This window comes from Meles meles, unplaced genomic scaffold (genome assembly GCF_922984935.1).
Source record: "Meles meles unplaced genomic scaffold, mMelMel3.1 paternal haplotype, whole genome shotgun sequence".
NCBI classification, from domain to species: Eukaryota; Metazoa; Chordata; class Mammalia; order Carnivora; family Mustelidae; genus Meles; species Meles meles.
The window spans coordinates 411,970-438,784 of NW_025721141.1; the positions used below are offsets into that span (position 1 = coordinate 411,970).

Here is a 26,815-nt window from a genome sequence, read left to right on the forward strand (position 1 = left end):
AATTCCACAATATATTATGAAATGGTATTCTGAGATCCCTGTTCTTCCTCCCCACACCAGTGAAATAGGCCCACGAAATTACTGATGATACAATGTTAGCATGTGAAGCTTTGTATCTGCTGTAACAGCTTGCAGGCTTTGCAGAGCATCTGTGAGGGAGTTGATGGGCAGTAAAGCCACAGAAAATTCAAGGTTCAGGTCAACACCATAAAGTTTAAGGAGTTGTCTGCTAAAGTAAGACCCATGTTTTCCTAGAAACTGTGACTGAAAATGTGCAAGCCTACCCAACCCCTAAAAACACGAAAAAGTTGCAAGCATTTATAGGGATTTGGGGGTTTGGGAGAACTTTTAGTCCCAACATAACATAGTACCTCCATTCCTTATCTTGTCTAATAAATAAAGGGAATGTGTGGAACTGGGGATGAGAGCAATAGACCACCTTTGAAAAGGCAAAAATACTACTGAAGCAGAATGAAGCTCTGGGCATCTCCCAAGGAGGGTTCCCATCTGAGTTAACTGTATCTGTGAGTCCAGAAGGTATGGGTTAGACACTGTGGTAGAAATAACAGAAGGAGATAATACTTATAGGATTTTGATCTCAGCTCTGGAAGGGGACAGAAATCTGATATACTCCCATAGATCAACGTTTGTAGCAGTGTACACACCATTCCTCCACATAGAATCTCTCAGTAAAGAACAACACACTGTGGCGAGAACTTCCTTGCCTGTCAAGGAATGAGTGGAAAATATGTTCCATTGACCCACTTCTGCCACATATCAAACTCCCACTTTGACTAAGTGTCATATCTACTTGCTAGCAGAGGAGTGCCCTGTCTACCAGTCCACTGTCTCTGGGAAAGAAGGTACTAATAGATGTTGTGAGAGTATACGTATTTTATAGATGCCCTCACCTCTACTCCTATGGTGACTCCTGCAAACTGTAAAAAGGGAACAGGGAAAATTTCCGTTTATGCATAGTATAGAGAGGTGAAGTAGAGGAAATATATCCACAAGGACTGAAGTCACTATTCAACTCAACACTGACACCATCTGGATGGAAACAAGAACAAACCATAGCAGCTAGTGGGCCTGGTCATTAACCCTTTGCACTGACAGTTGTTCTCTTTTAAAGATATTAACTCTTAGGGTCAGACAATGGAAAGCCAAGGAGAGGATGATCATGAATTAGACCTCATATGGTGAGGATATGTGGAAGGACGTTTGGGTCCATCTGCAAGATCCTAAGGCAGACGTCACTGCTTTTCATTTACCAGCTCATAAGTTACTTACATTCCCTGACAATCAGGAAACTGAAGCTTTAGCTACTGACCTTGCAGTAGATACAACAGATTGGATGCATAGAAATAGTGGTGACTGCAGTGCTCCAATGGGATGTCATATTGCCAAGGATGCTGAATTTCCCTTGAAGTACATTGACTTGGTTAATGTAGTAACATCCTGTCCTATGTGCTCTAAACATCTGGATCATATCCTGAAAGAATCTGAGGCTGATCACTGAAGTTCCCAACTGGTGATGAATTGGCAAATTAATTATATTAGCTCCTTCTAAAGATGCCTTTGTTTGTGTGGACTCTGCATCTGGCTTAACTTGAGCTTTTATCTGATGTTGTATAAATGAGGCTTCCATTAAGGTATTAAATAAATTGAGTATTATGTTTGGATACCCTTGTGGAATTGCCAGTAATTGGAGGTTACATTTCAAAGGTCATGATGTGTAAATCTGTGGAAAGAAGTGTGACGCTGAATGGAAGTCACATCTCCCCTTTAACCCATAATTAGTAAGATCGATGGAAAAAATAAATATTAAAACAACAAATCATATTGCTAACAGGTAAAACCACCTTGTCCACATGGACCAAAGAATTAAACCTGGCTTTAATATATTTGAATGACAACCAGTAAGGCCTATGCCCAATATGACAGACTGAGGACCTATGCCAAGGAACCCAACACCTGAATTGTATGGAAGTCATAAAAAATATTTATTTTTCCAACTCTCACCATGGATCGATGTGCCATGTTACTGAGAACGGCAAGACCCATCACACCTGGAAAAGGAATTATCTGCTGCAATTTGCAAAGGGACATCCCTCAGGATGGGTATTATTTCTTACATCTCGATGAGGGGTAGCTGTTTAGTTTCCACTAGGATTCCATTGTCCTGCTACCAGCCAAATCTATGCAAACTCACTAAACCTAAAGTGGAAAATATACCATTGAAAGAAGAGAAAAGATGGGGATCCTGGTCTGACATAAACCACCCTCAGTCCATCTCCTCATGCCTCATAGTGCTGTCTTCCCCAGCCAATATTTATGATTGATCAAAGGGTCAAATACTTAAAGCTGCAGTGACATTAACATCTAAATGGTAGAGCCTGGTTGTGGGTATTAAGGAAGGCACATATTTCATGGAGCACTGGGTGTGGTGCATAACGAGTCCTGGAACACTGAAAAAATAAATAAATAAACAAATAAATAAATAAATAAATAAATAAATAGGTGGGCACAAGTGTAATTCTTGTAAAAGGGGAAGACCTTACCAAAGAAGGTCCTACTAAATGTCTTTTCAGCCTTAGGCTTCTGCTGCCCTTAAGATGTCCAGTAATGGGACAGGCACCTAAAATAAATCAACACAACTGTTGGATATATGGGAAGGTGCCCTCTGGCAATCCAATCACAATTGTCAGTGTAAGAATTGTCTTTCCTAGTAATGGACCAGAAGTCCTTAAAACAGAAGAATGAATATAATACCACTAGTTGATCTGGTGTTACCAACTGACTCAAGAATTTAGCCTGTGCCTCACACTATTAATGAAACTGGATATCAACATTTTTTCCTCTCAGATAAACTCAAAAAACAATCCATCAATTTCATTTTAAAAAGGTTCTAGGAACACGACCACTGTGCTCAGATTAGGGATGGTTTTATATGTTTGCTCTGGGTTATGGGCAACTAAGCACCTGAAAATCCCCATGTTGGAAGCATAAAACTCACTCTAATTAGAATCAATCCAAATGTACCAAAAACATGAAATGAATACCAATGGGATTGTGTAGTCACTCTGTCATATTAAAGACACTGATTACATTTGGCACAGATTGATTGTAATACCCAGGTATTTATTGGGTAGCATCAAATGAAACCTAATGGCTATGTGGAACAACCTTTGGCCATGACTACCACCTAGATGATTTTTGGGTCATTACACTTGTGTTCTCCCTGGGGACAGAGGAGAAGCCATACCACAGTGACAATGCCTGCCAATCTCTCTCTCCTCAAGGGCAGAAAGAGATATTCCCTTCTGCTATGATCATTTACCAGTTACATTTGCTTGTGCCTCAATAGTCCAATAAAGACAATGTGATGGAAATTGCACTATTTCTATAAAAGGAATTATGATATAATAGAGTCATGAAATTTTTTTTTAAGATTTTATTTATTTATTTGACGGAGAGAGAGATCACAAGCAGGCAGAGAGGCAGGAAGAGAGAGAGGAGGAAGCAGGCTCCCTGTGGAGCAGAGAGCCTGATGTGGGGCTCGATCCCAGGACCCTGAGATCATGACCTGAGCCGAAGGCAGTGGCTTAATCCACTGAGCCACCCAGGCGCCCCTAGAGTCATGAAATTTTTATACTTACTTTTAAGTATAAGTTTGTCATAGAAAACAGAAAAAAAAACACAACCAGAATTTCAATATATCCTGTTATCACTAATAAAATGTATTCATATCAGTGCCTAATTCGTGGACACTGGCAAATTTTCAGTTCATTTGGATCTGAATAGCAAAATTTTTTCCTTGTTGAGTCCGTGCATGGAGATTAGGTGGGTCTTAACAACTTGAAAATGGGTTAAATCTAAGACTTTTAATAAAATTTTCACTTTTGTGATAAATAAAATTAAAGGTGTGATATAAAAATTCATCTGGGTTGAAATGTTATGTTGCTTATTCTGCAAGTCTGGGAGAATAAAAATTAAGAATGAAAAATAAATAAATACTATGTAAATGTAAAATGCCCAGCATACCAAATCTTCATCCAAAGTAACTTGAAATTGACTGAATAGTGTTTTGTATTTACAACATGGGGAAAAGAAACCTTGTTTGTAACCTGCCACAAAATTCCTGAACATATCAGTCAACCTATAATATCCTTATTCAAGAAATGGCCACAAATGTGGTTATAACTGAATTAAATATAAAAAAATTAATGAATATTTGAAATAATTTTCCTTAAAATGAAAGGACTTTATTGTTTCTCAGGAATGTGCTTTTCCAAAATGTATACATAATAAGTGCCATTAAAAAAACAGAATGAAAAGAAGGACACTAGAGAACTTAGAAAATTATGAAAATAATTAAGCAATTTATTGTCCAGACTTGCCCTTCCCCACTACCTTCATGAATGCTCTTGCCACTTCCTTGTTGCGGAGGCTATAGATGAGGGGATTCAGCATGGGAGTAAGGATGGTATAAAAGACAGACACCGTGGGGGAATGATCTGAAGTGGGCCTCATGTACATGAATAAAGCTGCTCCATAGTACATTCCCACCACCATGAGATGAGAGGAACAGGTGGCAAAAGCTTTTTGGCGACCCTCTCCAGACCCCATGTGAATGACAGCCAGAATAACACGAGTGTAGGAAGCAATGATGATTGCTACAGGGAAAACAATCATTATTATACAGCAGTAGAAAAGAACTTCTTCAAATGTTGATGTGTCATTGCATGAGATGATTAGCAGGGATGGAAAATCACAGAAGAAGTGGGCTATTTCCCGGGACCCACAATAGGAGAAGGAAAATGTAGCTACAGCATCAATTACACCATCAGTAGAGCCCAGGATCCAGGAAGATGCAGTCATAAGACCACAAATTTTGGGACTCATAAGACTGGGGTATCTTAGAGGGTGGCAAATGGCAATATAGCGGTCATAAGCCATGACTGCCAACAGGAAACATTCACAGCCAAGTAGTGATATATAGAAGAAAATTTGTGTGGCACAACCTGCCACAGAAATGGACTTGCTGCCAGACAAGTAGTTGAAGGCCATCTTGGGTACAGTCGTGCAGATGAGCATGAGGTCCATGAGGGACAGTTGGCTAAGGAGGAAGTACATGGGAGTGTGGAGCTGGGTGTCCAGGTTGATGAGGAGAATCATAGAAGTGTTTCCCATGAAGGCCACTATGAAGGTGCCCAAGACCAAAGAGAAGAGGAAAATGTGAGTAGGACTGTGATTGAAGATTCCCAGAAGGATGAAATCAGAGATGAAAGTCTGATTAGCCCATGCCATGGTGAATGTGTTCTTTATCTAATACAGGAAAAAGTGATATTACCACATTGAGTTGATAAATGTGTATTTGGTGCCTTACAAAGCATGTGATTGTGGTAGGTCAGTGATTAAGCTGACATCACCAGTATTAGGAATCTCAAAGCACAAGAAGTATAATTACAGAACAAAATATGTTCTCTTGGTACTGTATAATTTATACAAGTGTGGAACTTTTCCTAAATTCAGCTTCTAAACATCCTTCACAAATTAAGATAATAATATACATTTTCACAATTGATAGTGTGTTTTCAAAAAGGAAAATTCCCCAAAGCATTTAGACGGTGCCTTGAAACATCAGATATCCTTTACATATTATTTGATAGAGAAACTAAGCTTAATTCAGCATGTGGCAAACAAAGTAAGAGAGATAAAGAGCACAATATGAACCTTTGCTTTTATGGTAGTGGGTGATTTTTTCTGTCAGTGTTAACAATACCTTTTATTTGTCAATTATTTTAAAGTTTAGAGTGTTTGATCTGTAATTTTCATAAATATTTTGTGCAGTAAATTCATGCTCTGTGAAAATACTTTAATAATATAAATATAAATTCTTTGTCCCATTTTTGTATAGCCCAATGTGATAAATGACTTGTGTTTCTCCAAAAGAGATATGTTGAGACTTAACCCCCAACATCTCAGAATGTAAACTTATTTGAAAACAATTAGCTAAGGGCACTTGGATGGCACAGTAGGTTAAGCATCCAACTCTTGTTTACAGTTCAGGTTATGATCTCAGGGTTGTGAGATCAAGCCCCAAGCACAGAGTCAGCTTGAGTTTTTCTCTGGCTCTTCCTCTGTTTTTGTCCTCCACATGCTCTCTCTTTCAAATAAATAAATAAATCTTAAAAAATATTAACAAAGATGAGATCATACTACTGTAGGCCAAACACCAATCCTATAGGACTGGCATCTGTATAAAACTTCCATGTGAGGAAATAGACACAAGGAAAATGGATGTCAATAGAGGCAGAGACTGCAGTGATATATTTACATACCAAGGAATTTCAAGGATTGTTCGTCATCACCAGAAGCTAGGAAAGAGGCATGGAAAATATTCTCTTTCTTACAACCCTCAGAAGTAACCAACACTGTCTATGTCTTGAGTTCAGAATTCTAGTAGTCTCCATTACATGTAATTGTGTCATTTTAAGCCAACTGGTGTGTGAACATCTCTGATATCTCCTACAAAAAATTACTACATACAAAAACAGAAATTTAGAGAGGCTTAAGGGCCACAAATTCAAGCAATGTTTATGAATATCTGTCTATGCATTGTGCCCTTGGAATAAAGCAGCAATCAAAAAAGAAAAAAAAGGGAGGAGTCAAGATGGCGGAGAAGTAGCAGCCTGAGACTACATCAGGTAGCAGGAGATCAGCTCGATAGCTTATCTAAACATTGCAAACACCTACAAATCCAACGGGAGAGCGAAGAGAAGAAGAACAGCAACTCTAGAAACAGAAAATCAACCACTTTCTGAAAGGTAGGACTGGCGGAGAAGTGAATCTAAAACGACGGGAAGATAGACCGCGGGGGGAGGGGCCGGCTCCCGGCAAGCGGCGGAGGAACGGAGCACAAAATCAGGACTTTTAAAAGTCTGTTCCACTGAGGGACATTGCTCCAGGGGCTAAACCGGGGTGAAGCCCACACGGGGCCAGCGTGGCCCCAGGCCCCGCAGGGTCACAGAAGGATCGGGGGTGTCGGAGTGTCGGAGAGCTTGCAGGTATTAGAACGGAGAAGCCGGCTGGAGAGACAGAGCCGAGGACTAAACTCTCAGCTCGGGGTTACCTTGAACTGGTCGCGAGCTGGGTGAGCTCGGAGCGCGGCTAGAGGCTGGGGATACGGGAGTGACTGGGTGCTGTCCTCTGGTGGCGCACTGAGGAGTGGGGCCCCAGGCTCTCGGCTCCTCCAGGCTGGAGACTGGGAGGCCGCCATTTTCATTCCCGTCCTCCGGAACTCTACGGAAAGCGATCAGGGAACAGAAGCTCCCAAAAGCGAACCCGAGCCCATTACTTAGTCCGGCCGCCGGTAAGGGCGGTGCAATCCCGCCTCGGGCAAAGACACTTGAGAGTCACTACAACAGGCCCCTCCGCCAGAAGACCAACAAAATATCCAGCCAGGACGAAGTTCATCTATCAAGGAGAAAGCAGATTCAATTCCTAAGACAGCAGAGCAATTCCAGAGGAGGAGAAAGCAAAGCACGGAACTCATGGCTTTCTCCCCATGATTCTTTAGTCTTGCGGCTACTTCAATTTTTTTTTTCTTTTTTCAATTTTTTTTTCTTTTTTCTTTTTTCTTCTTCTGCTAAATTTTTTTTAAACTTTTACCCTTTTCATTTTTAACATTTTTTGACTAGTTCATCTAAATATATATATTTTTTCTTTTTTTTTATATTTTTTATTTGTTTTATTTTTTAAATTCTTTTCTTTCTTTTTTTTTTTTTTTCTTTTTTTTTTCAGAAGCTGTTTTTATCCCCTTTCTCCCCCCCACAATTTGGGGTCTCTTCTGATTTGGTTACAGCGCATTTTTCCGGGGTCTTTGCCACCCTTTTAGTAGTTTATTTGCTCCTTCATATTCTCTTATCTGGACAAAATGACAAGGCGGAAAAAATCACCACAAACAAAAGAACAAGAGACAGTACCGAAGGCTAGGGACCTAATCAACACAGACATGGGTAATATGTCAGATCAAGAGTTCAGAATGACGATTCTGAACATTCTAGCTGGGCTCGAAAAAGGCATGGAAGATATTAGAGAAACCCTCTCTGGAGATATTAAAGCCCTTTCTGGAGAAATTAAAGAACTAAAATCTAACCAAGTTGAAATCAAAAAAGCTATTAATGAGGTGCAATCAAAAATGGAGGCTCTCACTGCTAGGATCAATGAGGCAGAAGAAAGAATTAGTGATATAGAAGACCAAATGACAGAGAATAAGGAAGCCGAGCAAAAGAGGGACAAACAGCTACTGGACCATGAGGGGAGAATTCGAGAGATAAGTGACATCATAAGACGAAACAACATTAGAATCATTGGGATTCCAGAAGAAGAAGAAACAGAGAGGGGAGCAGAAGGTCTATTGGAGAGAATCATTGGAGAGAATTTCCCTAATATGGCAAAGGGAACAAGCATCAAAATCCAGGAGATGCAGAGAACCCCCCTCAAAGTCAACAAGAATAGGTCCACACCCCGTCACCTAATAGTAAAATTGACAAGTCTTAGTGACAAAGAGAAAATCCTGAAAGCAGCCTGAGAAAAGAAGTCTGTAACATACAATGGTAAAAATATTAGATTGCCGGCAGACTTATCCACAGAGACCTGGCAGGCCAGAAAGAGCTGGCATGATATATTCAGAGCACTCAATGAGAAAAACATGCAGCCAAGAATACTCTATCCAGCTAGGCTATCATTGAAAATAGAAGGAGAGATAAAAAGCTTCGAGGACAAACAAAAACTGAAAGAATTTGCAAACACCAAACCAGCTCTACAGGAAATATTGAAAGGGGTCCTCTAAGCAAAGAGAGAGCGTAAAAGTAGTAGATCAGAAAGGTACAGAGACAATATACAGTAACAGTCACCTTACAGGCTAATAATGGCACTAAATTCATATCTCTCAATAATTACCCTGAATGTTAATGGGCTAAATGCCCCAATCAAAAGACACAGGGTATCAGAATGGATAAAAAAACAAAACCCATCAGTATGTTGCCTACAAGAAACTCATTTTAGACGCGAAGACACCTCCAGATTTAAAGTGAGGGGGTGAAAAACAATTTACCATGCTAATGGGCATCAGAAGAAAGCTGGGGTGGCAATCCTTATATCAGATCAATTAGATTTTAAGCCAAAAACTATAATAAGAGATGAGGAAGGACACTATATCCTACTCAAAGGGTCTGTCCAACAAGAAGATCTAACAATTTTAAATATCTATGCCCCTAACGTGGGAGCAGCCAACTATATCAACCAATTAATAACAAAATCAAAGAAACACATCAATAATAATACAATAATAGTAGGGGACTTTAACACTCCCCTCACTGAAATGGACAGATCATCCAAGCAAAAGGTCAACAAGGAAATAAAGGCCTTAAATGACACACTGGACCAGATGGACATCACAGATATATTCAGAACATTTCATCCCAAAGCAACAGAATACACATTCTTCTCTAGTGCACATGGAACCTTCTCCAGAATAGATCACATCCTGGGTCACAAATCAGGTCTCAACCGGTATCAATAGATTAGGATTATTCCCTGCATATTTTCAGACCACAATGCTCTGAAGCTAGAACTCAATCACAAGAGGAAAGCTGGAAAGAACCCAAATACATGGAGACTAAACAGCATCCTTCTAAAGAATGAATGGGTTAACCAGGAAATTAAAGAAGAATTGAAAAAATTCATGGAAACAAATGATAATGAAAACACAACAGTTCAAAATCTGTGGGACACAGCAAAGGCAGTCCTGAGAGGAAAATATATAGCGGTACAAGCCTTTCTCAAGAAACAAGAAAGGTCTCAAGTACACAACCTAACCCTTCACGTAAAGGAGCTGGAGAAAGAACAAGAAAGAAACCCTAAACCCAGCAGGAGAAGAGAAATCATAAAGATCAGAGCAGAAATCAATGAAATAGAAACCCAAAAAACAATAGAAAAAATCAATGAAACTAGGAGCTGGTTCTTTGAAAGACTTTGAAAGATTGATAAACCCCTGGCCAGACTCATCAGAAAGAAAAGAGAAAGGACCCAAATCAATAAAATCATGAATGAAAGAGGAGAGATCACAACTAACACCAAAGAAATACAGACAATTATAAGAGCATACTATGAGCAACTCTACGCCAACAAATTGGACAATCTGGAAGAAATGGATGCATTCCTAGAGACATATAAACTACCACAACTGAACCAGGAAGAAATAGAAAACCTGAACAGGCCCATAACCAGTAAGGAGATTGAAACAGTCATCAAAAATCTCCAAACAAAAAAAAGCCCAGGGCCAGACGGCTTCCCAGGGGAATTCTACCAAACATTTAAAGAAGAACTAATTCCTATTCTCTTGAAACTGTTCCAAAAAATAGAAACGGAAGGAAAACTTCCAAACTCATTTTATGAGGCCAGCATCACCTTGATCCCAAAACCAGACAAGGATCCCACCAAAAAAGAGAACTACAGACCAATATCCTTGATGAACACAGATGCAAAAATTCTCGCCAAAATACTAGCCAATAGGATTCAACAGTACATTAAAAGGATTATTCACCACGATCAAGTGGGATTCATTCCAGGGCTGCAGGGTTGGTTCAACATCCGCAAATCAATCAATGTGATAGAACACATTAATAAAAGAAAGAACAAGAACCATATGATACTCTGAATAGATGCTGAAAAAGCATTTGACAAAGTACAGCATCCCTTCCTGATCAAAACTCTTCAAAGTGTGGGGATAGAGGGCACATACCTCAATATTATCAAAGCCATCTATGAAAAACCCACCGCAAATATTCTCAATGGAGAAAAACTGAAAGCTTTTCCGTTAAGGTCAGGAACACGGCAGGGATGTCCATTATCACCACTGCTATTCAACATAGTACTAGAAGTCCTAGCCTCAGCAATCAGACAACAAAAAGAAACTAAAGGCATCCAAATTGGTAAAGAAGAAGTCAAACTATCACTCTTCGCAGATGATATGATACTATATGTGGAAAACCCAAAAGACTCCACTCCAAAACTGCTAGAACTTGTCCAGGAATTCAGTAAAGTGTCAGGATATAAAATCAATGCACAGAAATCAGTTGCATTTCTGTACACCAACAACAAGACTGAAGAAAGAGAAATTAAGGAGTCAATCCCATTTACAATTGTACCCAAAACTATAAGACACCTAGGAATAAACCTAACCAAAGAGACTAAGAATCTATACACAGAAAATTATAAAGTACTCATGAAAGTAATTGAGGAAGACACCAAAAAATGGAAAAATGTTCCATGCTCCTGGATTGGAAGAATAAATATTGTGAAAATGTCTATGCTACCTAAAGCAATCTACACATTTAATGCAATCCCTATCAAAATACCATCCATTTTTTTCAAAGAAATGGAACAAATAATCCTAAAATTTATATGGAACCAGAAAAGACCTCGAATAGCCAAAGGAATATTGAAGAACAAAGCCAAAGTTGGTGGCATCACAATTCCGGACTTGAAGCTCTATTACAAAGCTGTCATCATCAAGACAGCATGGTACTGGCACAAAAACAGACACATAGATCAGTGGAACAGAATAGAGAGCCCAGAAATCGACCCTCAACTCTATGGTCAACTAATCTTCGACAAAGCAGGAAAGAATGTCCAATGGAAACAAGACAGCCTCTTCAATAAATGGTGCTGGGAAAATTGGACAGCCACATGCAGAAAAATGAAATTGGACCACTTCCTTACACCACACACGAAAATAGACTCCAAATGGATGAAGGACCTCAATGTGAGAAAGGAATCCATCAAAATCCTTGAGGAGAATGCAAGCAGCAACCTCTTCGACCTCAGCTGTAGCAACATCTTCCTAGGAACAACGGCAAAGGCAAGGGAAGCAAGGGCAAAAATGAACTATTGGGATTTCATCTAGATCAAAAGCTTTTGCACAGCAAAGGAAACAGTTAACAAAACCAAAAGACAACTGACAGAATGGGAGAAGATATTTGCAAACGACATATCAGATAAAGGGCTAGTATCCAAAATCTATAAGGAACTTAGCAAACTCAACACCCAAAGAACAAACAATCCAATCAAGAAATGGGCAGAGGACATGAACAGACATTTCTGCAAAGAAGACATCCAGATGGCCAACAGACACATGAAAAAGTGCTCCACGTCACTCGGCATCAGGGAAATACCAATCAAAACCACAATGAGATATCACCTCACACCAGTCAGAATGGCTAAAATGAACAAGTCAGGAAATGACAGATGCTGGCGAGGATGTGGAGAAAGGGGAACGCTCCTCCACTGTTGGTGGGAATGCAAGCTGGTCCAACCACTCTGGAAAACAGCATGGAGGTTCCTCAAAATGTTGAAAATAGAACTACCCTATGACCCAGCAATTGCACTACTGGGTATTTACCCTAAAGATACAAACATAGTGATCCGAAGGGGCACGTGTACCCGAATGTTTATAGCAGCAATGTCTACAATAGCCAGACTATGGAAAGAACCTAGATGTCCATCAACAGATGAATGGATAAAGAAGATGTGGTATATATACACAATGGAATACTATGCAGCCATCAAAAGAAATGAAATCATGCCATTTGCGACGACGTGGATGGAACTAGAGTGTATCATGCTTAGTGAAATAAGTCAATCGGAGAAAGACAACTATCATATGATCTCCCTGATATGAGGACATGGAGAAGCAACATGGGGGGGTAGGGGGATAGGAGAAGAGTAAATGAAACAAGATGGGATTGGGAGGGAGACAAACCATAAATGACTCTTAATCTCACAAAACAAACTGGGGGTTGCTGGGGGGAGGTGGGATTGGGAGAGGGGGAGCGTGCTATGGACATTGGGGAGGGGAGGCGAACCATTAGAGACTATGTACTCTGAAAAACAACCTGAGGGTTTTGAAGGGTCAGGGGTGGGAGGTTGGGGCAACCTGAGGGTTTTGAAGGGTCAGGGGTGGGAGGTTGGGGGAACAGGTGGTGGGTAATGGGGAAGGCACGTTTTGCATGGAGCACTGGGTGTTGTGCAAAAAGAATGAATACTGTTACACTGAAAAAATAAATAAAATGAAAAAAAAGAAAAAAAAGATATATAATTTGCCTTTACATATTGTAATCATATGGTGACCAAAAATATTAAAATACTATGAAGCTGTGGAAAATAATTGAAAAGAAGATGTTAACATTACATTGGAGTGTTCAATTTTAAATAATCAAGGAAGATATCAGTCATCTGATAGCATCCAACTGAAGACTCAGGAAAAGTAAAAAAGAAAGAGAGAGAGAAAGAGAGAGAGAGAGAGACCACCCTATAATAAGGAACAACCCTGCATATATTCCACAAAGTGGAACCTATATACAGAAAATGTGAAATATATAGAAGGTATTTGGAAAACAGAGATAGCAAAGTTAGAGTTATGTTTCATGTTCATTGTAGCAGTTAATATTCAATTTATAAGTTAAGTATACATGTATGAAAAAAGTTAATATATGAAAGAAGTTTATTCCAGGTAATAAAAACAATGTTATAAACAGAAAGACAAGTCTGGTGACTAGAACAATTAGACAGGTAGGTACTTTGGCTCATTTGTGCATCATAGTTTTGTGAAGAGGCCCAAAACAAAACTAAACAAAGATGCTGATCCTAAAATTAGTTAAATAAAATTAAGCTGTAGAAAGAGACAGAACCTTGAATTCTGGCTCATGAGTTTGAATCAATTTTTAAGTGGGGAAGTAGTAAAATACAATTTATTTACATTTTTTATTATGCATACAAATCACAAATGCTGCTTTAAGAAAGAAAAAATTTTATTTTAAAAATTGATAAATTGGGGGAATGATGATGGTGGGGAAGTAGGAGGAGGCGCTGTTTCAAACTGTACCCTAAAGTGAGCTAATTATTGACCAAAGAACTCCAATCACCCATGAAATCAGCCTGAGATCAGAATTATACACGTCTGGATCTCTACAGGAGCAGAAGACACCAGTGGCAGGTAAAGCAGAGTGGGAACATCGGACTGATATCGGAAGATAAACAAAAAGGGGGAGGGAGCCACCAGAGGCATTCGATTGGAAAGTAATAACCCAATACGAGAGTGCCCTGTGTCTGGGGACTAGCATTAGCTTGGAGTCTGGTTGAAAGCACTCAAAAAAAAAAAAGAGCAAAGGATCATGGGGGAATATTATGGGAATCAGGGTGGTTAGGGGCAGGGGTTTAAATCCCCGGACCCAGGAGAGCCTCCTCTGGTGCTGAGCCAGAGAGAGTGTGACGGAGGAACCAGGTCTTGGTCCATGAGCCACCAGCACACCTGAGCCACCAGTGCGCCCAAGAATGTGTGGGGTCCGACTTCTGAGAGGGGCTGGGAGCCTGGCCAGGCGGCATTCCGGAAACACATTCATCCCACAACCTCCCCTGGGAGAGGTGCTCACAGGTGCTAGCCTGGAGCTCTGGCATCCTGAAAAACCAGGCATTCTGGGCCTGGGCCATCAGAAAATCTCAGTGTGCGATCAATGCTTGGAACCTGTCTGGTGGTCTAGAGCTGACCAGACAGCCACCACTGCTGTGGTATTGGTACAAGGAGGATATCCTGCATCCCCAGGGACCCTGACTCAGAACCTACTCTGCCAGCAGCTCTGCAGAGCATTCTGAGGCTTCTCTCTGAGAGGGAGGTCTGGGTGCAGTTTGCTCTCCTCTAAACCTCCAAAAACCATTAAAAGCTGTCAAGGCGAGACAAAACAGATGAAAGAACATAAAAACCTCCAGAGAACAAAAGCCTAAAACAAACAAACAAAAAACAAAACAAACAAACAAACAAAAAAACGATTTCCACAAAACCCACCCCCTTGAGGGGAGCAGGAGGACCTAACTCAGGGAACGTCATTGTCTGAAAACCCACATGGCAGGCCCCTCCCCCAGAAAACCAACCAGGAAGGAAGAAAAAAAAAAAAGAAGAGAGCAAGAGAACAACCACCACTACCTCATAAACACAACTTTTATTTTTAACTCTTTACCACTATTCTGGTTCTTTCTTTATTTTTTACATATACATAAATTTTTAACCTATTTACCATCACAGTGATATGCTCAGTACATCAAATTCCTTAATAACCTTCTAACCTGAACTTTTTGATACATACACCCATGTTTTTCTTCTCCTTTTCTATTGTTTTAATTTTTTAAATTTTAATTCAGTTTAGTCTAGTTTATTCTTTTTTAGTTTTTATATTCTAATATACATATAGAGTTAAACTTCAAGGTAATCCCCTTACCCCAATCAATGCTACCCCTATAGGCAAACCAATATTTAATCCCCCTTTATCTTAAGAAAGTTGAGTCCCTTAACAAAAACAACAAGATACATCCAGGAGGAATCAAAATAACATTCCTCGCCCACACTGAGAATTTATAACCACTCTCCCAATTTTTCCTTCTGTCAGTGTTTCTGTGAATGTGTGTTTGTCCTGATAGTATATAAATCTTATACTTGGGTTTCTTTCTGATGAGGTTCTTCCTTTAATTTTTTTTTTGCTTTTATATATATAAATATTTTTTTTTCTCTTGTCATAAGCTTTTTTTTAGATTTTATTTATTTATTTGACAGAGAGAGATCCCAAGTAGGCAGAGAGGCAGGCAGAGAGAGTGAGAGGGAAGCAGGCTCCCTGCTGAGCAGAGAGCCCGATGTGGGACTCGATTCCAGGATCCTGAGATCATGACCTGAGCCGAAGGAAATGGCTTAAACCACTGAGCCACACAGGCGCCCCTCTTGTCATATACTTTTATCAGTCTTTTTGTTTGTCTGTTTTTCTTTGTATACTTCATAAATCTTACTTTGGGGCCCATTTGGGCTGAGCATTCTGTTTCATCTTCCTTTTTATTCCTGTGTCTCTCTCGCTCTCTCTCTTTTTTTTCTTTTTCTTTTCTTTTCTTTTTTATCTATTTTTTTTTCTTTTTTCTCTCATTTGGGTGGGAAATCCTGATTGCACAGAAGCATTCCAGGGTGCACCTTGACTAGACCACAATCGATACATCCAGCTGCATCTGTTCAGTCATCCTTACCAAAATGACTAGGAAGAGGAATGCACAACAGAAGAAAAATACAGAGGATAGGCCTTCTGCAACAGAGCTAATGGCTATTGACATAGACAATATGTCAGAAAAGGAATTCAGGCTAACAATTATCCAGGCAATATCTAGGTTGGAAAAAGCCATGGATGACCAAACAGAATTGATTAGGGCAGAACGGAAAGCCACCAGGGATGATGTTCACAATGTTAGGGCAGAACTGAAAGCCACCAGGGATGATGATCAAATTGCTCTCAATGAATTCCAATCTTATCTAAATTCTCTAAAAGCTAGGGAAACTGAGACAGAAAATAGAATTAGTGATCTGAAGGAAAACAGATAGAGAGAAAGGACCAGGACGAAGCCTGGACCAAACAGCTCAGAAGCCACGGAAACAGAATCAGGGAAATAAAAGATGCCATGAAACGTTCCAACATCAGAATTAATGGAATCGCTGAAGGGGAGGAAAAAGAAAGAAGTCTAGAAGATATAGTGGAAGAAGTTGTCTGTGAAAATTTTCCCAATCTTATGAATGGAAACAACATTCATGTACTAGATGAAGAAAGGTTTCTCCTCAAGATTTTAGATTCTCAAAAGTCCTTATGACACCTGATGGAATGAAGAATTACGATTCTAGACAGACCCTCTTAAAAGCAGCTAGGACAAAGAGGCTCCTTACATACAGAGGAAAGCCCATTAGAAAAACATCAGACCTATCAACAGAGACCAGGCAAGCCAGGAAGGGCTGGCAAAATATATTCAGAGTACTAAATGAGAAGAACATGCAGCCAAGTATTCTTAATCCAGCAAGACTGACATTCAAAATGGATGGAGAGATAAAGAGTTTCCAAAACCGGCAAGGCTTAAAAGACTATGCAACCACCAAGCCAACACTGCAAGTAATATTAAGGGGGGGTCCTATAAAAGAGAAAAAATAATCCTAAGACTATCATTAAACAGAAATATAGAGACAATCTACAGACAGAAAGGCTTCAAAGGAACACGATGTCAATCAAAACCTATCTATCAATAATCACTCTCAATGTGAATGGCCTAATGTGCCCATAAAATGACACAGGGTTGCAGATTGGATAAAACGACAGGACCCATCCATATGTTGTCTACAAGAGACCCATTTTTGAACTTAAGGATACACCCAGAGTGAAAGTGAATGGATGGAGAAGTGAAGGGATGGAAGGGATGGAGAAGCATCTGTCATACCAATGGGCCTCTAAAGAAGGCTGGGGTAGCGATTCTCATATCAGGCAAATTAGATTTTAAACTAAAGACTATAGTCAGAGATACAAAAGGACACTATATCATTCTTAAAGGGATTATCCACCAAGATGATCTAACAATTGTAATATCTATGCTCCCAATATGGGAGCACCTAATTACATAAGAAAACTATTAATCAAGATAAAGAGTCATATTGATATAAATACATTAATAGTTGGAGATCTTAATATGCTTCTCTCAGTAATAGACAGATCATCGAAGCAGAAAATCAAGAAAGAAATAAGAGCAGTGAATGAAACATTGGACCAGATGGACCTCATAGATATATACAGAACATTCCACCCTAAAACAACAGAATATTCATTCTTCTCAAGTGCACATGGAACCTTCTCCAGAATAGACCACATACTTGTTCACAAAGCAGGACTCAACCGATACCAAAAGACTGACATTATTTCCTGCATATTCTCAGATCACAATGCTTTGAAACTGGAGCTCAATCACAAGGAAAAGTTCAGAAGGAACTCAAACACCTGGAAGCTAAAGACCACATTACTTAAAATGCTTGGATCAACCAGGAGAACAAAGAAGAACTTCAACAGTTCATGGCAACCAATGAGAATGAAGACACCTCAGTCCAAAACCTATGGGATACAGCACAGGCGGTTCTAAGGGGGAAATACATAGCCATCCAAGCCTCCCTCAAAAAAATTGAAAAATCCAGAATACACCAGCTGTCTCTACACCTTAAAGAACTGGAGAATCAATAACAAATCAAACCAACTCCACATGCAAGAAGGGAAATAATCAAGATTAGAGCAGAGATCAATGAGGTAGAAACCAGAGATACAGTAGAACGTATCAATGAAACTAGAAGCTGTTTTTTTTGAAAGAATCAATAAGATCAATAAACCATAGGCCACACTAATCCAAAAGAAAAGAGAGAATGCCCAAATTATTAAAATTATGAATGAAAAGGGAGAGATCACAACTAACTCCAAGGAAGTTGGAAGTTAGAAACTTCCAACAAGTTAGAAACAATCATCAGAAATTATTACCAACAGTTATATGCCAATAATCTAAGCAACCTGGATGAAATGGATGCATTCCTGGAAAACGAAAAACTCCCAAAATTGAACCAGGAAGAAATTGACAACCTGAATAGACCTATATCTACTAATGACATTGAGTCAGTGATCAAAAGCCTCCCAAAAATCAAGAGCCCAGTACCTGACGGATTCCCTGGAGAATACTAACAAACCTTCAAAGAAGAAATAACACCAGTTCTCCTGAAGCTGTTCCAAAAAATTGAAGCATAATGAAAACTTCCAGAGTTTTTTTATGAAGCCAGCATGTCCAAACCAGGCAAAGACCCAACCAAAAAGGAGAATTTCAATCCAATATCACTGATGAATATGGATGCTATGATTCTCAACAAGATCCTAGCAAACAGGATCCAGCAGCACATTGAAAAGTTTATCCACCATGACCAGGTGGGATTCATTCCTGGGTTGCAAGGATGGTTCAACATTCTCAAATCAATCAATGTGATAGAAGAAATCACTAAGAGAAGAGAGAAGAACCACATGGTCCTCTCAATTGATGCAAAAAAAGCATTTGACAAAATCCAACATCCGTTCATGATTAAAACACTTCAAAGTACAGGGATAGAGGGAACATTCCTGAACTTCATAAAATCTATCTATGAAAGACCCACAGCAAATATCATCCTCAATGTGAAAAAGCTTGCAGCCTTCCCATTGAGATCAGGAACACGACAAGGATGCCCACTCTCACCAGTCTTCTTCAACATAGTATTGGAAATCCTCGCAACGGCAATCAGACAACAAAGAGAAATAAAAGGTATCCAAATTAGCAATGAAGAAGTCAAACTCTCTCTCTTCACAGATGACATGATTCTTTATATGGAAAACCCGAAAGACTTCACCCCCAAACTACTAGAATTCATACAGCAATTCAGTAACATGGCAGGATACAAAGTCAATGTACAGATATCAGTGGCTTTCTTATACACTAACAAGGAAAACACAGAAAGGGAAATTAGAGAATTTATTCCATTTACTCTAGCACCAAGAACCAAAAGATACCTGGGAATAAACCTCACCAAAGAGGTAAAGGACCTGTACTCAAGGAACTATGGAACACTCATGAATGAAATGGAAGAAAACACAAAAAGATGGAAGACCGTTCCACGCTCCAAACACAAAAAGATGGAAGACGGTTCCATGCTCTTGGATAAGAAAATAAACATTGTTAGAATGTCTACACTGCCTAGGGCAATCTATACTTTTAATGCCATTCTGATGAAAATTCCACCGGCATTTTTCAAAGGGCTGGAGCAAATAATCCTAAAATTTGTATGGAATCAGAAGAGACCCCGAGTCGCTAAGGAAATGTCGAAAAAGAAAAACAAAACTGGTGGGATCACTTTACCTGATTTCAAGCTTTACTACAAAGCTGTGATCACCAAGACACTGTGGTACTGGCATAAAAACAGACACATAGACCAGTGGAACAGAGTAGAGAGCACAGATATGGACCCTCAACTCTATGGTCAAATAATCTTCGACAAAACAGGAAAAAAACATTCAATGGAAAAAAGACAGTCTCTTCAATAAATGGTGCTGGGAAAACTGGACAGCTATATGTAGAAGAATGAAACTCAACAATTCTCTTACACCATACACAAAGATAAATTTGAAATGGATAAAAAAACCTCAACGTGAGACAGAAATCCATCAGAATACTAGAGGAGAACATAGGCAGTAACCTCTTCGATATCAGCCACAGCAATTTCTTTCAAGATATGTCTCCAAAGGCAAAGGAAAGAAAAGCGAAAATTAACTTTTGGGACTTCATCAAGATCAGAAGTTTCTTCACAGCAAAGGAAACAGTCAACAAAACCAAAAGGCAACCCACAGAATCAGAGAAGTTATTTGTAAATGACAGTAGAGACAAAAGGTTGATATCCAGGAGCTATAAAGAACTCCTCAAACTCAACACACACAAAACAGATAATCTTATCAAAAAATGGGGAGAAGATATGAACAGACAGTTCTCCAATGAAGACATACAAATGGCTATCAGACACATGAAAAAATGCTCATCATCACTAGCCATCAGGGAGATTCAAATTAAAATCACATTGAGATATCACCTTACACCAGTTACAATGAACAAACTGAGCAAGACAGGAAACAACGTGTGTTGGAGAGGGTGTGGAGAAAGGGGAACCCTCTTACACTGTTGATAAGAATACAAGTTGGTGCAACCACTCTGGAGAACAGTGTGGAGATTCCTCAGGAAATTAAAAATAGTGATTGCCTATGACCCTGCAATTGCATTACTGGGCATTTACCCCAAAGATACAGATGTAGTGAAAAGTAGAGCCATCTGTACCCCAATGTTTATAGCAGCAATGGCCACGGTCGCCATACTGTGGTGAGATCCAAGATGCCCTTCAACGGACGAATGGATAAGGAAGATGTGGTATATATACAGGGTGGAGTATTATGCCTCCATGAGAAAGGATGAATAACCAACTTTTGTAGCAACATGAACAGGACTGGAAGAGATTATGCTGAGCGAAATAAGTCAAGCAGAGCGAGTCAAGTATCATTTGGTTTCACTTATTTGTGGAGCATAACAAAGAACATGGAGGACTTGGGGAGATGGAGAGGAGAAGGGAGTTGAGGGAAATTGGAAGGTGAGATGAACCATGAGAGACTATGGACTCTGAAAAAGAACCTGAGGGTTTTGAAGGGGCGGGGGTGGGAGGTTGGGCTACCAGGTGGTGGGTAATAGAGAGGGCACGTATTGCATGGAGCACTGGGTGTGGTGCAAATACAATGAATACTGTTATGCTGAAAACAAAAAAGGAAAGTAAAAAAATATTTAAAAATTCATAAATTGATTATTATCTACAAATACTAATTTACCAGAGTATATTGTCTGTATTTTCATCTTGTGATATCATAAAAAAGTGTGACTAGATTTAATGACATTGTGTTTCTGTATATAAGCCCATAGAATTGGCAATTCATTAATCATAGAAGTCATGCTGCGAAATTGAGAAAAGAATCATTGAATGAAGCAATTAAAAAAAAGACATCTGAAAAACAACCAGAGGTTTTGAAGGGGCGGGGGGTTGGGAGGTTGAGGAACAAGGTGGTGGGTAATAGGGAGGGCATGTACTGCATGGAGCACTGGGTGTGATGCTAAAACAATGAACACTGTTATGCTGTAAATAAACAACAACAACAACAAAAAAGACATCAATATTGCCAGGATTTGATCTAAAAGAAAGAAAGAAAGAAAAGTTATGCAAACTGATGCCTGATACATATTTGTGTAATCAATTCTGGCTGCTGAAGTAATTATATTATTTTGTAAAGTAATGATCAGAAACATAACAGTTGATAAAAGTAAAAACAAAACCAAAGAAAAACAAACAAACAAACAAACAAAAAACTCACATGTTCAAAAGTGACCACAGCATACATTTCTCTGATAGGAAAATACAACCCGAATGAGGATCAATAACAAGTTTAATAGCATAACTACACCATCTGATAGCTACACTCCCATTAATGAACCTCAATACTAGAATGTTGAATTAACATATAGATCACAGTTAACGTCATCACAATTCCTACAATATGAGGCTTAAATACAGATGACATATTATTCAAAAAAAATGTAGCAGTGTTGAAATAATGGTTATCACCAGTGATGACCAAGAAGGCTGTATAATTAGAAAGTCTTATGTTAATTTTCAAAAACCAAGGTAATATTTTTGTAAAACATTTTGCAAAAAATGCTTTATATGTAGTGAATTAGTTGTTAAATTTGAAGTTGCATTTTGCAAAAATGCTTTATATGTAGTAAATTAGTTGTTAAATTTGAAGTTATATAAAATAACTTAAAAATACATGTAAAGTTCTTAGAAGGGCACATAGCAATAGAAAGGCATCTGTGAATGTGAGCTGTGCTTTTTTTTTTAAAAGATTTTATTTATTTATTTGACAGACAGAGATCACAAGTAGATAGAGAGGCAGGCAGAGAGAGAGAGAGAGAGAGAGGGAGGGAAGCAGGCTCCCTGCTGAGCAGAGAGCCCAATGCGGGACTCGATCCCAGGACCCTGAGATCATGACCTGAGCCGAAGGCAGCGGCTTAACCCACTGAGCCACCCAGGCGCCCCTGAGCTGTGCTTTTTTAAAGAAAAGAGAATGAGGTCCAAACCTGCCTTACAAATGATGCCCTCATGTTCTTATTCCCATCCGCCACATTTTTCCTACTCACTTCACCACCAATTTGTTTCTTACCTAATGAATACCAGTATTATATGAAAATGAAAAAAAAACATGGATTTTTATCCAACTGCTCCTACCTGTGATCTGAAGCAAGTAACTTAGCTCCTGCCATAATTCTCCTATTCCAACAAACAGCATAGTGCCACATTCCTCAAAGTAATATTGTACAGATAAAATGAAAGAATAACAAAAAATTCTTAGTGCAAATATCACTTAAGAAAGTGAACCAATTATCTCCATATCTCCATGTTCAATAGAGAGTTTGGCATTAACCAACAAATATTCTTACCTGATTATTTATATCACCTCTTAGCATGAGTCTAAATAGTATATAGCTCCAGATGAGAGAGTACATTACTAGAAAGGAAAATTACTTATCTTGAATATTTTTATTTCTACAATCAGAACAAACAATTAAAAAGAATCACCTGACACATAATTGGAAACATTGCTATTATTCTTAAAGAAATCAAAACACAAAATAATGGACTAGAACCAAGAGGGATTGTTACTCATAGCATTCATGAGACTGGCCCAACAGCTCTATAATGCCACTCATTTAAATATAATTCCAAGTTTATTATATTATTTAACATCCCAGAGAATCAGCATTACTCTAATTAAATGGATATGTATATCCATGAACATGAATACATATAGACATGTGAAAATATACATATCTTTGTAGATATTTTTAAGAAGAAAATTATTAATATGGTTTTACTTAAATTCTAGAAGCACTCATGAAACATGGAATTCATACCTGCTCTGAATTGTTTCACTGGAACCTTACCCTTTGTAGCTTCCTTGGGAAACACAAAGCAGCAATATAAATCAAAGGGATTTTTACTCCTAGGTAATCCCTACTCTGCCTGATCATGGTGAGAATATTAGGAATCAATTTTCTAGCACTCTGGAGATTCTGTTCCCTTGTCTTTAATTATAACAGTTCACATTGTTTTCCATCTCCTCTCCTAGGACAAAGATACAGAATTACATTCTTTCTTTTCTCTTCTTTCTTTCTTTCTTTCTCTTTTTAATACTTACTCTGGTTAGATAATTATGTCTCCTTCCTTAAGTTTTAGTTTGAACTCCCTGAAACGTTCTGCTCCCTTTCACTTACATAATAATAAGAGGAAAAACATGCTGAGCACTTCGTGTGTATTTGGCACTGTGGCAAACAAGTGTGTAAACTCGCAGGCACTTACCAACATTGTTTCTGTCAGTTACTCTTATCATTTAAATTTTTTCTTTGTCTTCTTTTTTGTAATAGAGCTAATGAATGGTGGATAGGATATTCCAATGCTTATGTCAGATCCATTTCTGAGCTTTGTTAGGTTATTATGAGCATGTGAAAATTGAATGTATTTAAGATATTCAACTTGATATTTTGATCTATGTATATATTACAGAATGACCACCACCATCAAGCTAATTAAAATATTTGTCACTTCAAATACTTACCATTATTCCTGTGTAGTGAGAAAACTTGAGGTCTACACTCTTAGTTCCATTTTTAAATTCCTTTTTCTTAATGCATTTTATTACAATAAAATACATAAAAACATATAGCATAATAAAATATATACTATGATGTGGGAGGCCACGATAAGGCTTGAGACGAGGACCAAACCAGGCCCTGACTTGTGTCTCCTTTAAAGTTCGAATAGTCTAACAAAAGGTTTAGGATGGAAAAGTTGAGTAGCACTGAGAAAGGGTCTGTGCTATATGTTGTGCGCTCGCCTACGTGATTTCCCACACACTTACTTGTTAGATGAGAGCAATTTGGTTGGGGTCAAAAATTCATAACTGGTCCTTGCTGTTCCAGCACAGCTTATGAATCACTCACAGGTTTGTTGTTACTTCTTGTATGTTTTGAGTTACTTTGGAATCAGTGCATCTGGTTAAGAAATTATCTGAAGACAGAGACCACTGGCCTTGGAGAGTCTGCATTTAGACTGTGAGAAGTAGATAATGGGGAAGTCTGGAGGGTTTTTTATGCATGTAGTAAATTCTTTTGTAATCAGTTAAAATAGTTATTGTTGACTATATAATGCCTTGCTGCTTTGAATAAACTCGGCCTTGGTGGAAATCATCCCCTATGCTCCTCTTTCCCCCATCTCTTTGTCTCTTTAATTTCTTTTCACCATCCTGTTACCCTCGTGCTTCCTGGTCAATTTGTCATGAGGACAATGGCAAGTGGCTTCCGAACAGGGACTGCGAGCACAGGCCAAGGGAGTGCCGTTCATACACAGGTAAGAGGTACCTGGACTGCGGGGGCAACTGCAGCAGTATATAATGGGGCACTTTCAGTCTTTAGAGCAGGATCTTTTTGTCACTGCACTGCAAGTCCTTTTGAAGCAGAAAGCATCCAAGGTGTCTAAGAAGGACTTGCAGCAATTATTTTGTACAGTTTCAGAATTATGCCCATGGTTCCCCAAAGAAGGAACCATGAGTTTGGATGCATGGCAGAGAGCGGGGCAAGAAATAAAGAACCAGATCAAAATAGGTGGCTCCACTACTGTTCCCCATGATACTCTGCAGGTCTGGGATAATATTCATGAGGCATTAGATCCACAACACTCTTAGAGCTGGTTTCCATAGCTTCCCAGGAACCTCCAGATGAGATTGATGATTTGCCCAAGAAAATGGAGGATATAGGGGAGGCAATGGCTGTAACTGTAGCCAACTGGGGTTAGTGTAACTCAGGACAGAGACCTTAAGGAATATTCCCAAGCAGCTGCCGAAACTCTCTTTGTTTTGGGGAAGTTCCCTGCTTTCTCTGGCCTGACTTGGACTGCTTAACCCTGAGTTAAGTTTGGTGGTTTAATTAAGATAGACATGTCTTTTAAGTTACCAGCAGTAAATGTAAAACTTCAAAGTTTACTGAAGGTCAAATAAGCTCATGCTATTGGTTAAATTTTGTTAGCAAAGAGATATTACTAAACTGATGGTTAATTGTCTGTCTCAAAGTTTTAATGGGTAATTGTTAAAGTAGCTTTCAAAGTCTTTGGTAACCTAAAAGTTTAAAGTTTTGCTTAAATAACAAATACAATTAAATTTTTTAGACATCTAGGTCTTAACCAAACCAGATAAAATACTAAAGCATTGATTACTTAACATAGGTTTGTGCTTTTAACTTCTTATAGCAAAGAAATTAAGAGTATTTAAATATGTTAGTGAGCATGTTTTGTGCTTAATTGATTCATAAATTTGCCATCTAAAGAATGCTGTTGTAACAGCTCACAATTGGTTAATACTTAGTCTTCACTAGAGATTAAGGTGTTTCTAAGAATACAAAATTCTGCTAAGTGTAACTAAGACTGATGGAAATAAAGAAAATAATTCTGTATAGAGGAAACTAAGAGATGTGTAAGAAAGATTTAAGGAATGGAGATGCAGTTTATTAAAGGTAAAATAAGGTAATTTTGTCCTAAATGAGATGGTTGTTTGGAAGAAAATGGCTTGGGACAAAACCTAAATACAAAGATAGTTGTAAAAGGTTTGTAAATGGAAATCTTCAGAAAAGGAATTTTAGATATGGTCAGGACGGACTAAGAAAAGAAAGAAAAAAACAGCCCCCAGGATGATTTAGCACTCTCCTGGCATACTTCCACATAGATTATACTTCCAAGTGAAAGGGCCATTCGGCCTTGAGAGATTGGGAAAGTGGTCCAACCTTGAGGGAGTGCAAAAACACCCCATTACCATCCCCCATTGCCTGCAACCATAGAAACTCACTCTTATTCATAAAGAGTGGAAAGGGAGACTGATCATCTCCCATTAACCAGGGATACCCAGGGAAGGGTGATGTCCAACCTGTTTGAATCTGAAGAGTGCCTGACTGTGTGAATGTGTCTGTATGGCTCCACCGCTTCAGCTATGGAATCTGAGTGGGCTGCACCCTGAGTCTCGTGGGGCATCATATGGCATAACGGTCATCTACTGAACAGAGTAGCCGGGTCCGGGGTTTATACGGACAGACCTTTGCTAAGACGCTCCTAAGTTCCCGTGAGGGATGAGAGCAGGACAGCCTTTGAAAGATCCCCCTCCTTTTGTCTGCGGCATTGTTCACGATAGGAGGGAAATCTAATAAACCCACTATCTTAAGA

At 39.0% G+C, this 26,815-nt stretch overlaps 1 protein-coding gene across 1 annotated transcript; it reads right to left on the reverse strand.

Annotated features, from left to right (window-relative positions):
* Nucleotides 1-4,383: 4,383 nt before the first annotated feature.
* On the reverse strand, nucleotides 4,384-5,310 carry LOC123936038 (olfactory receptor 2M2). The gene has a single exon (XM_045996830.1). It carries the CDS (start codon nucleotides 5,308-5,310, stop codon nucleotides 4,384-4,386), a length of 927 nt encoding a protein of 308 aa, XP_045852786.1.
* Nucleotides 5,311-26,815: the final 21,505 nt, after the last annotated feature.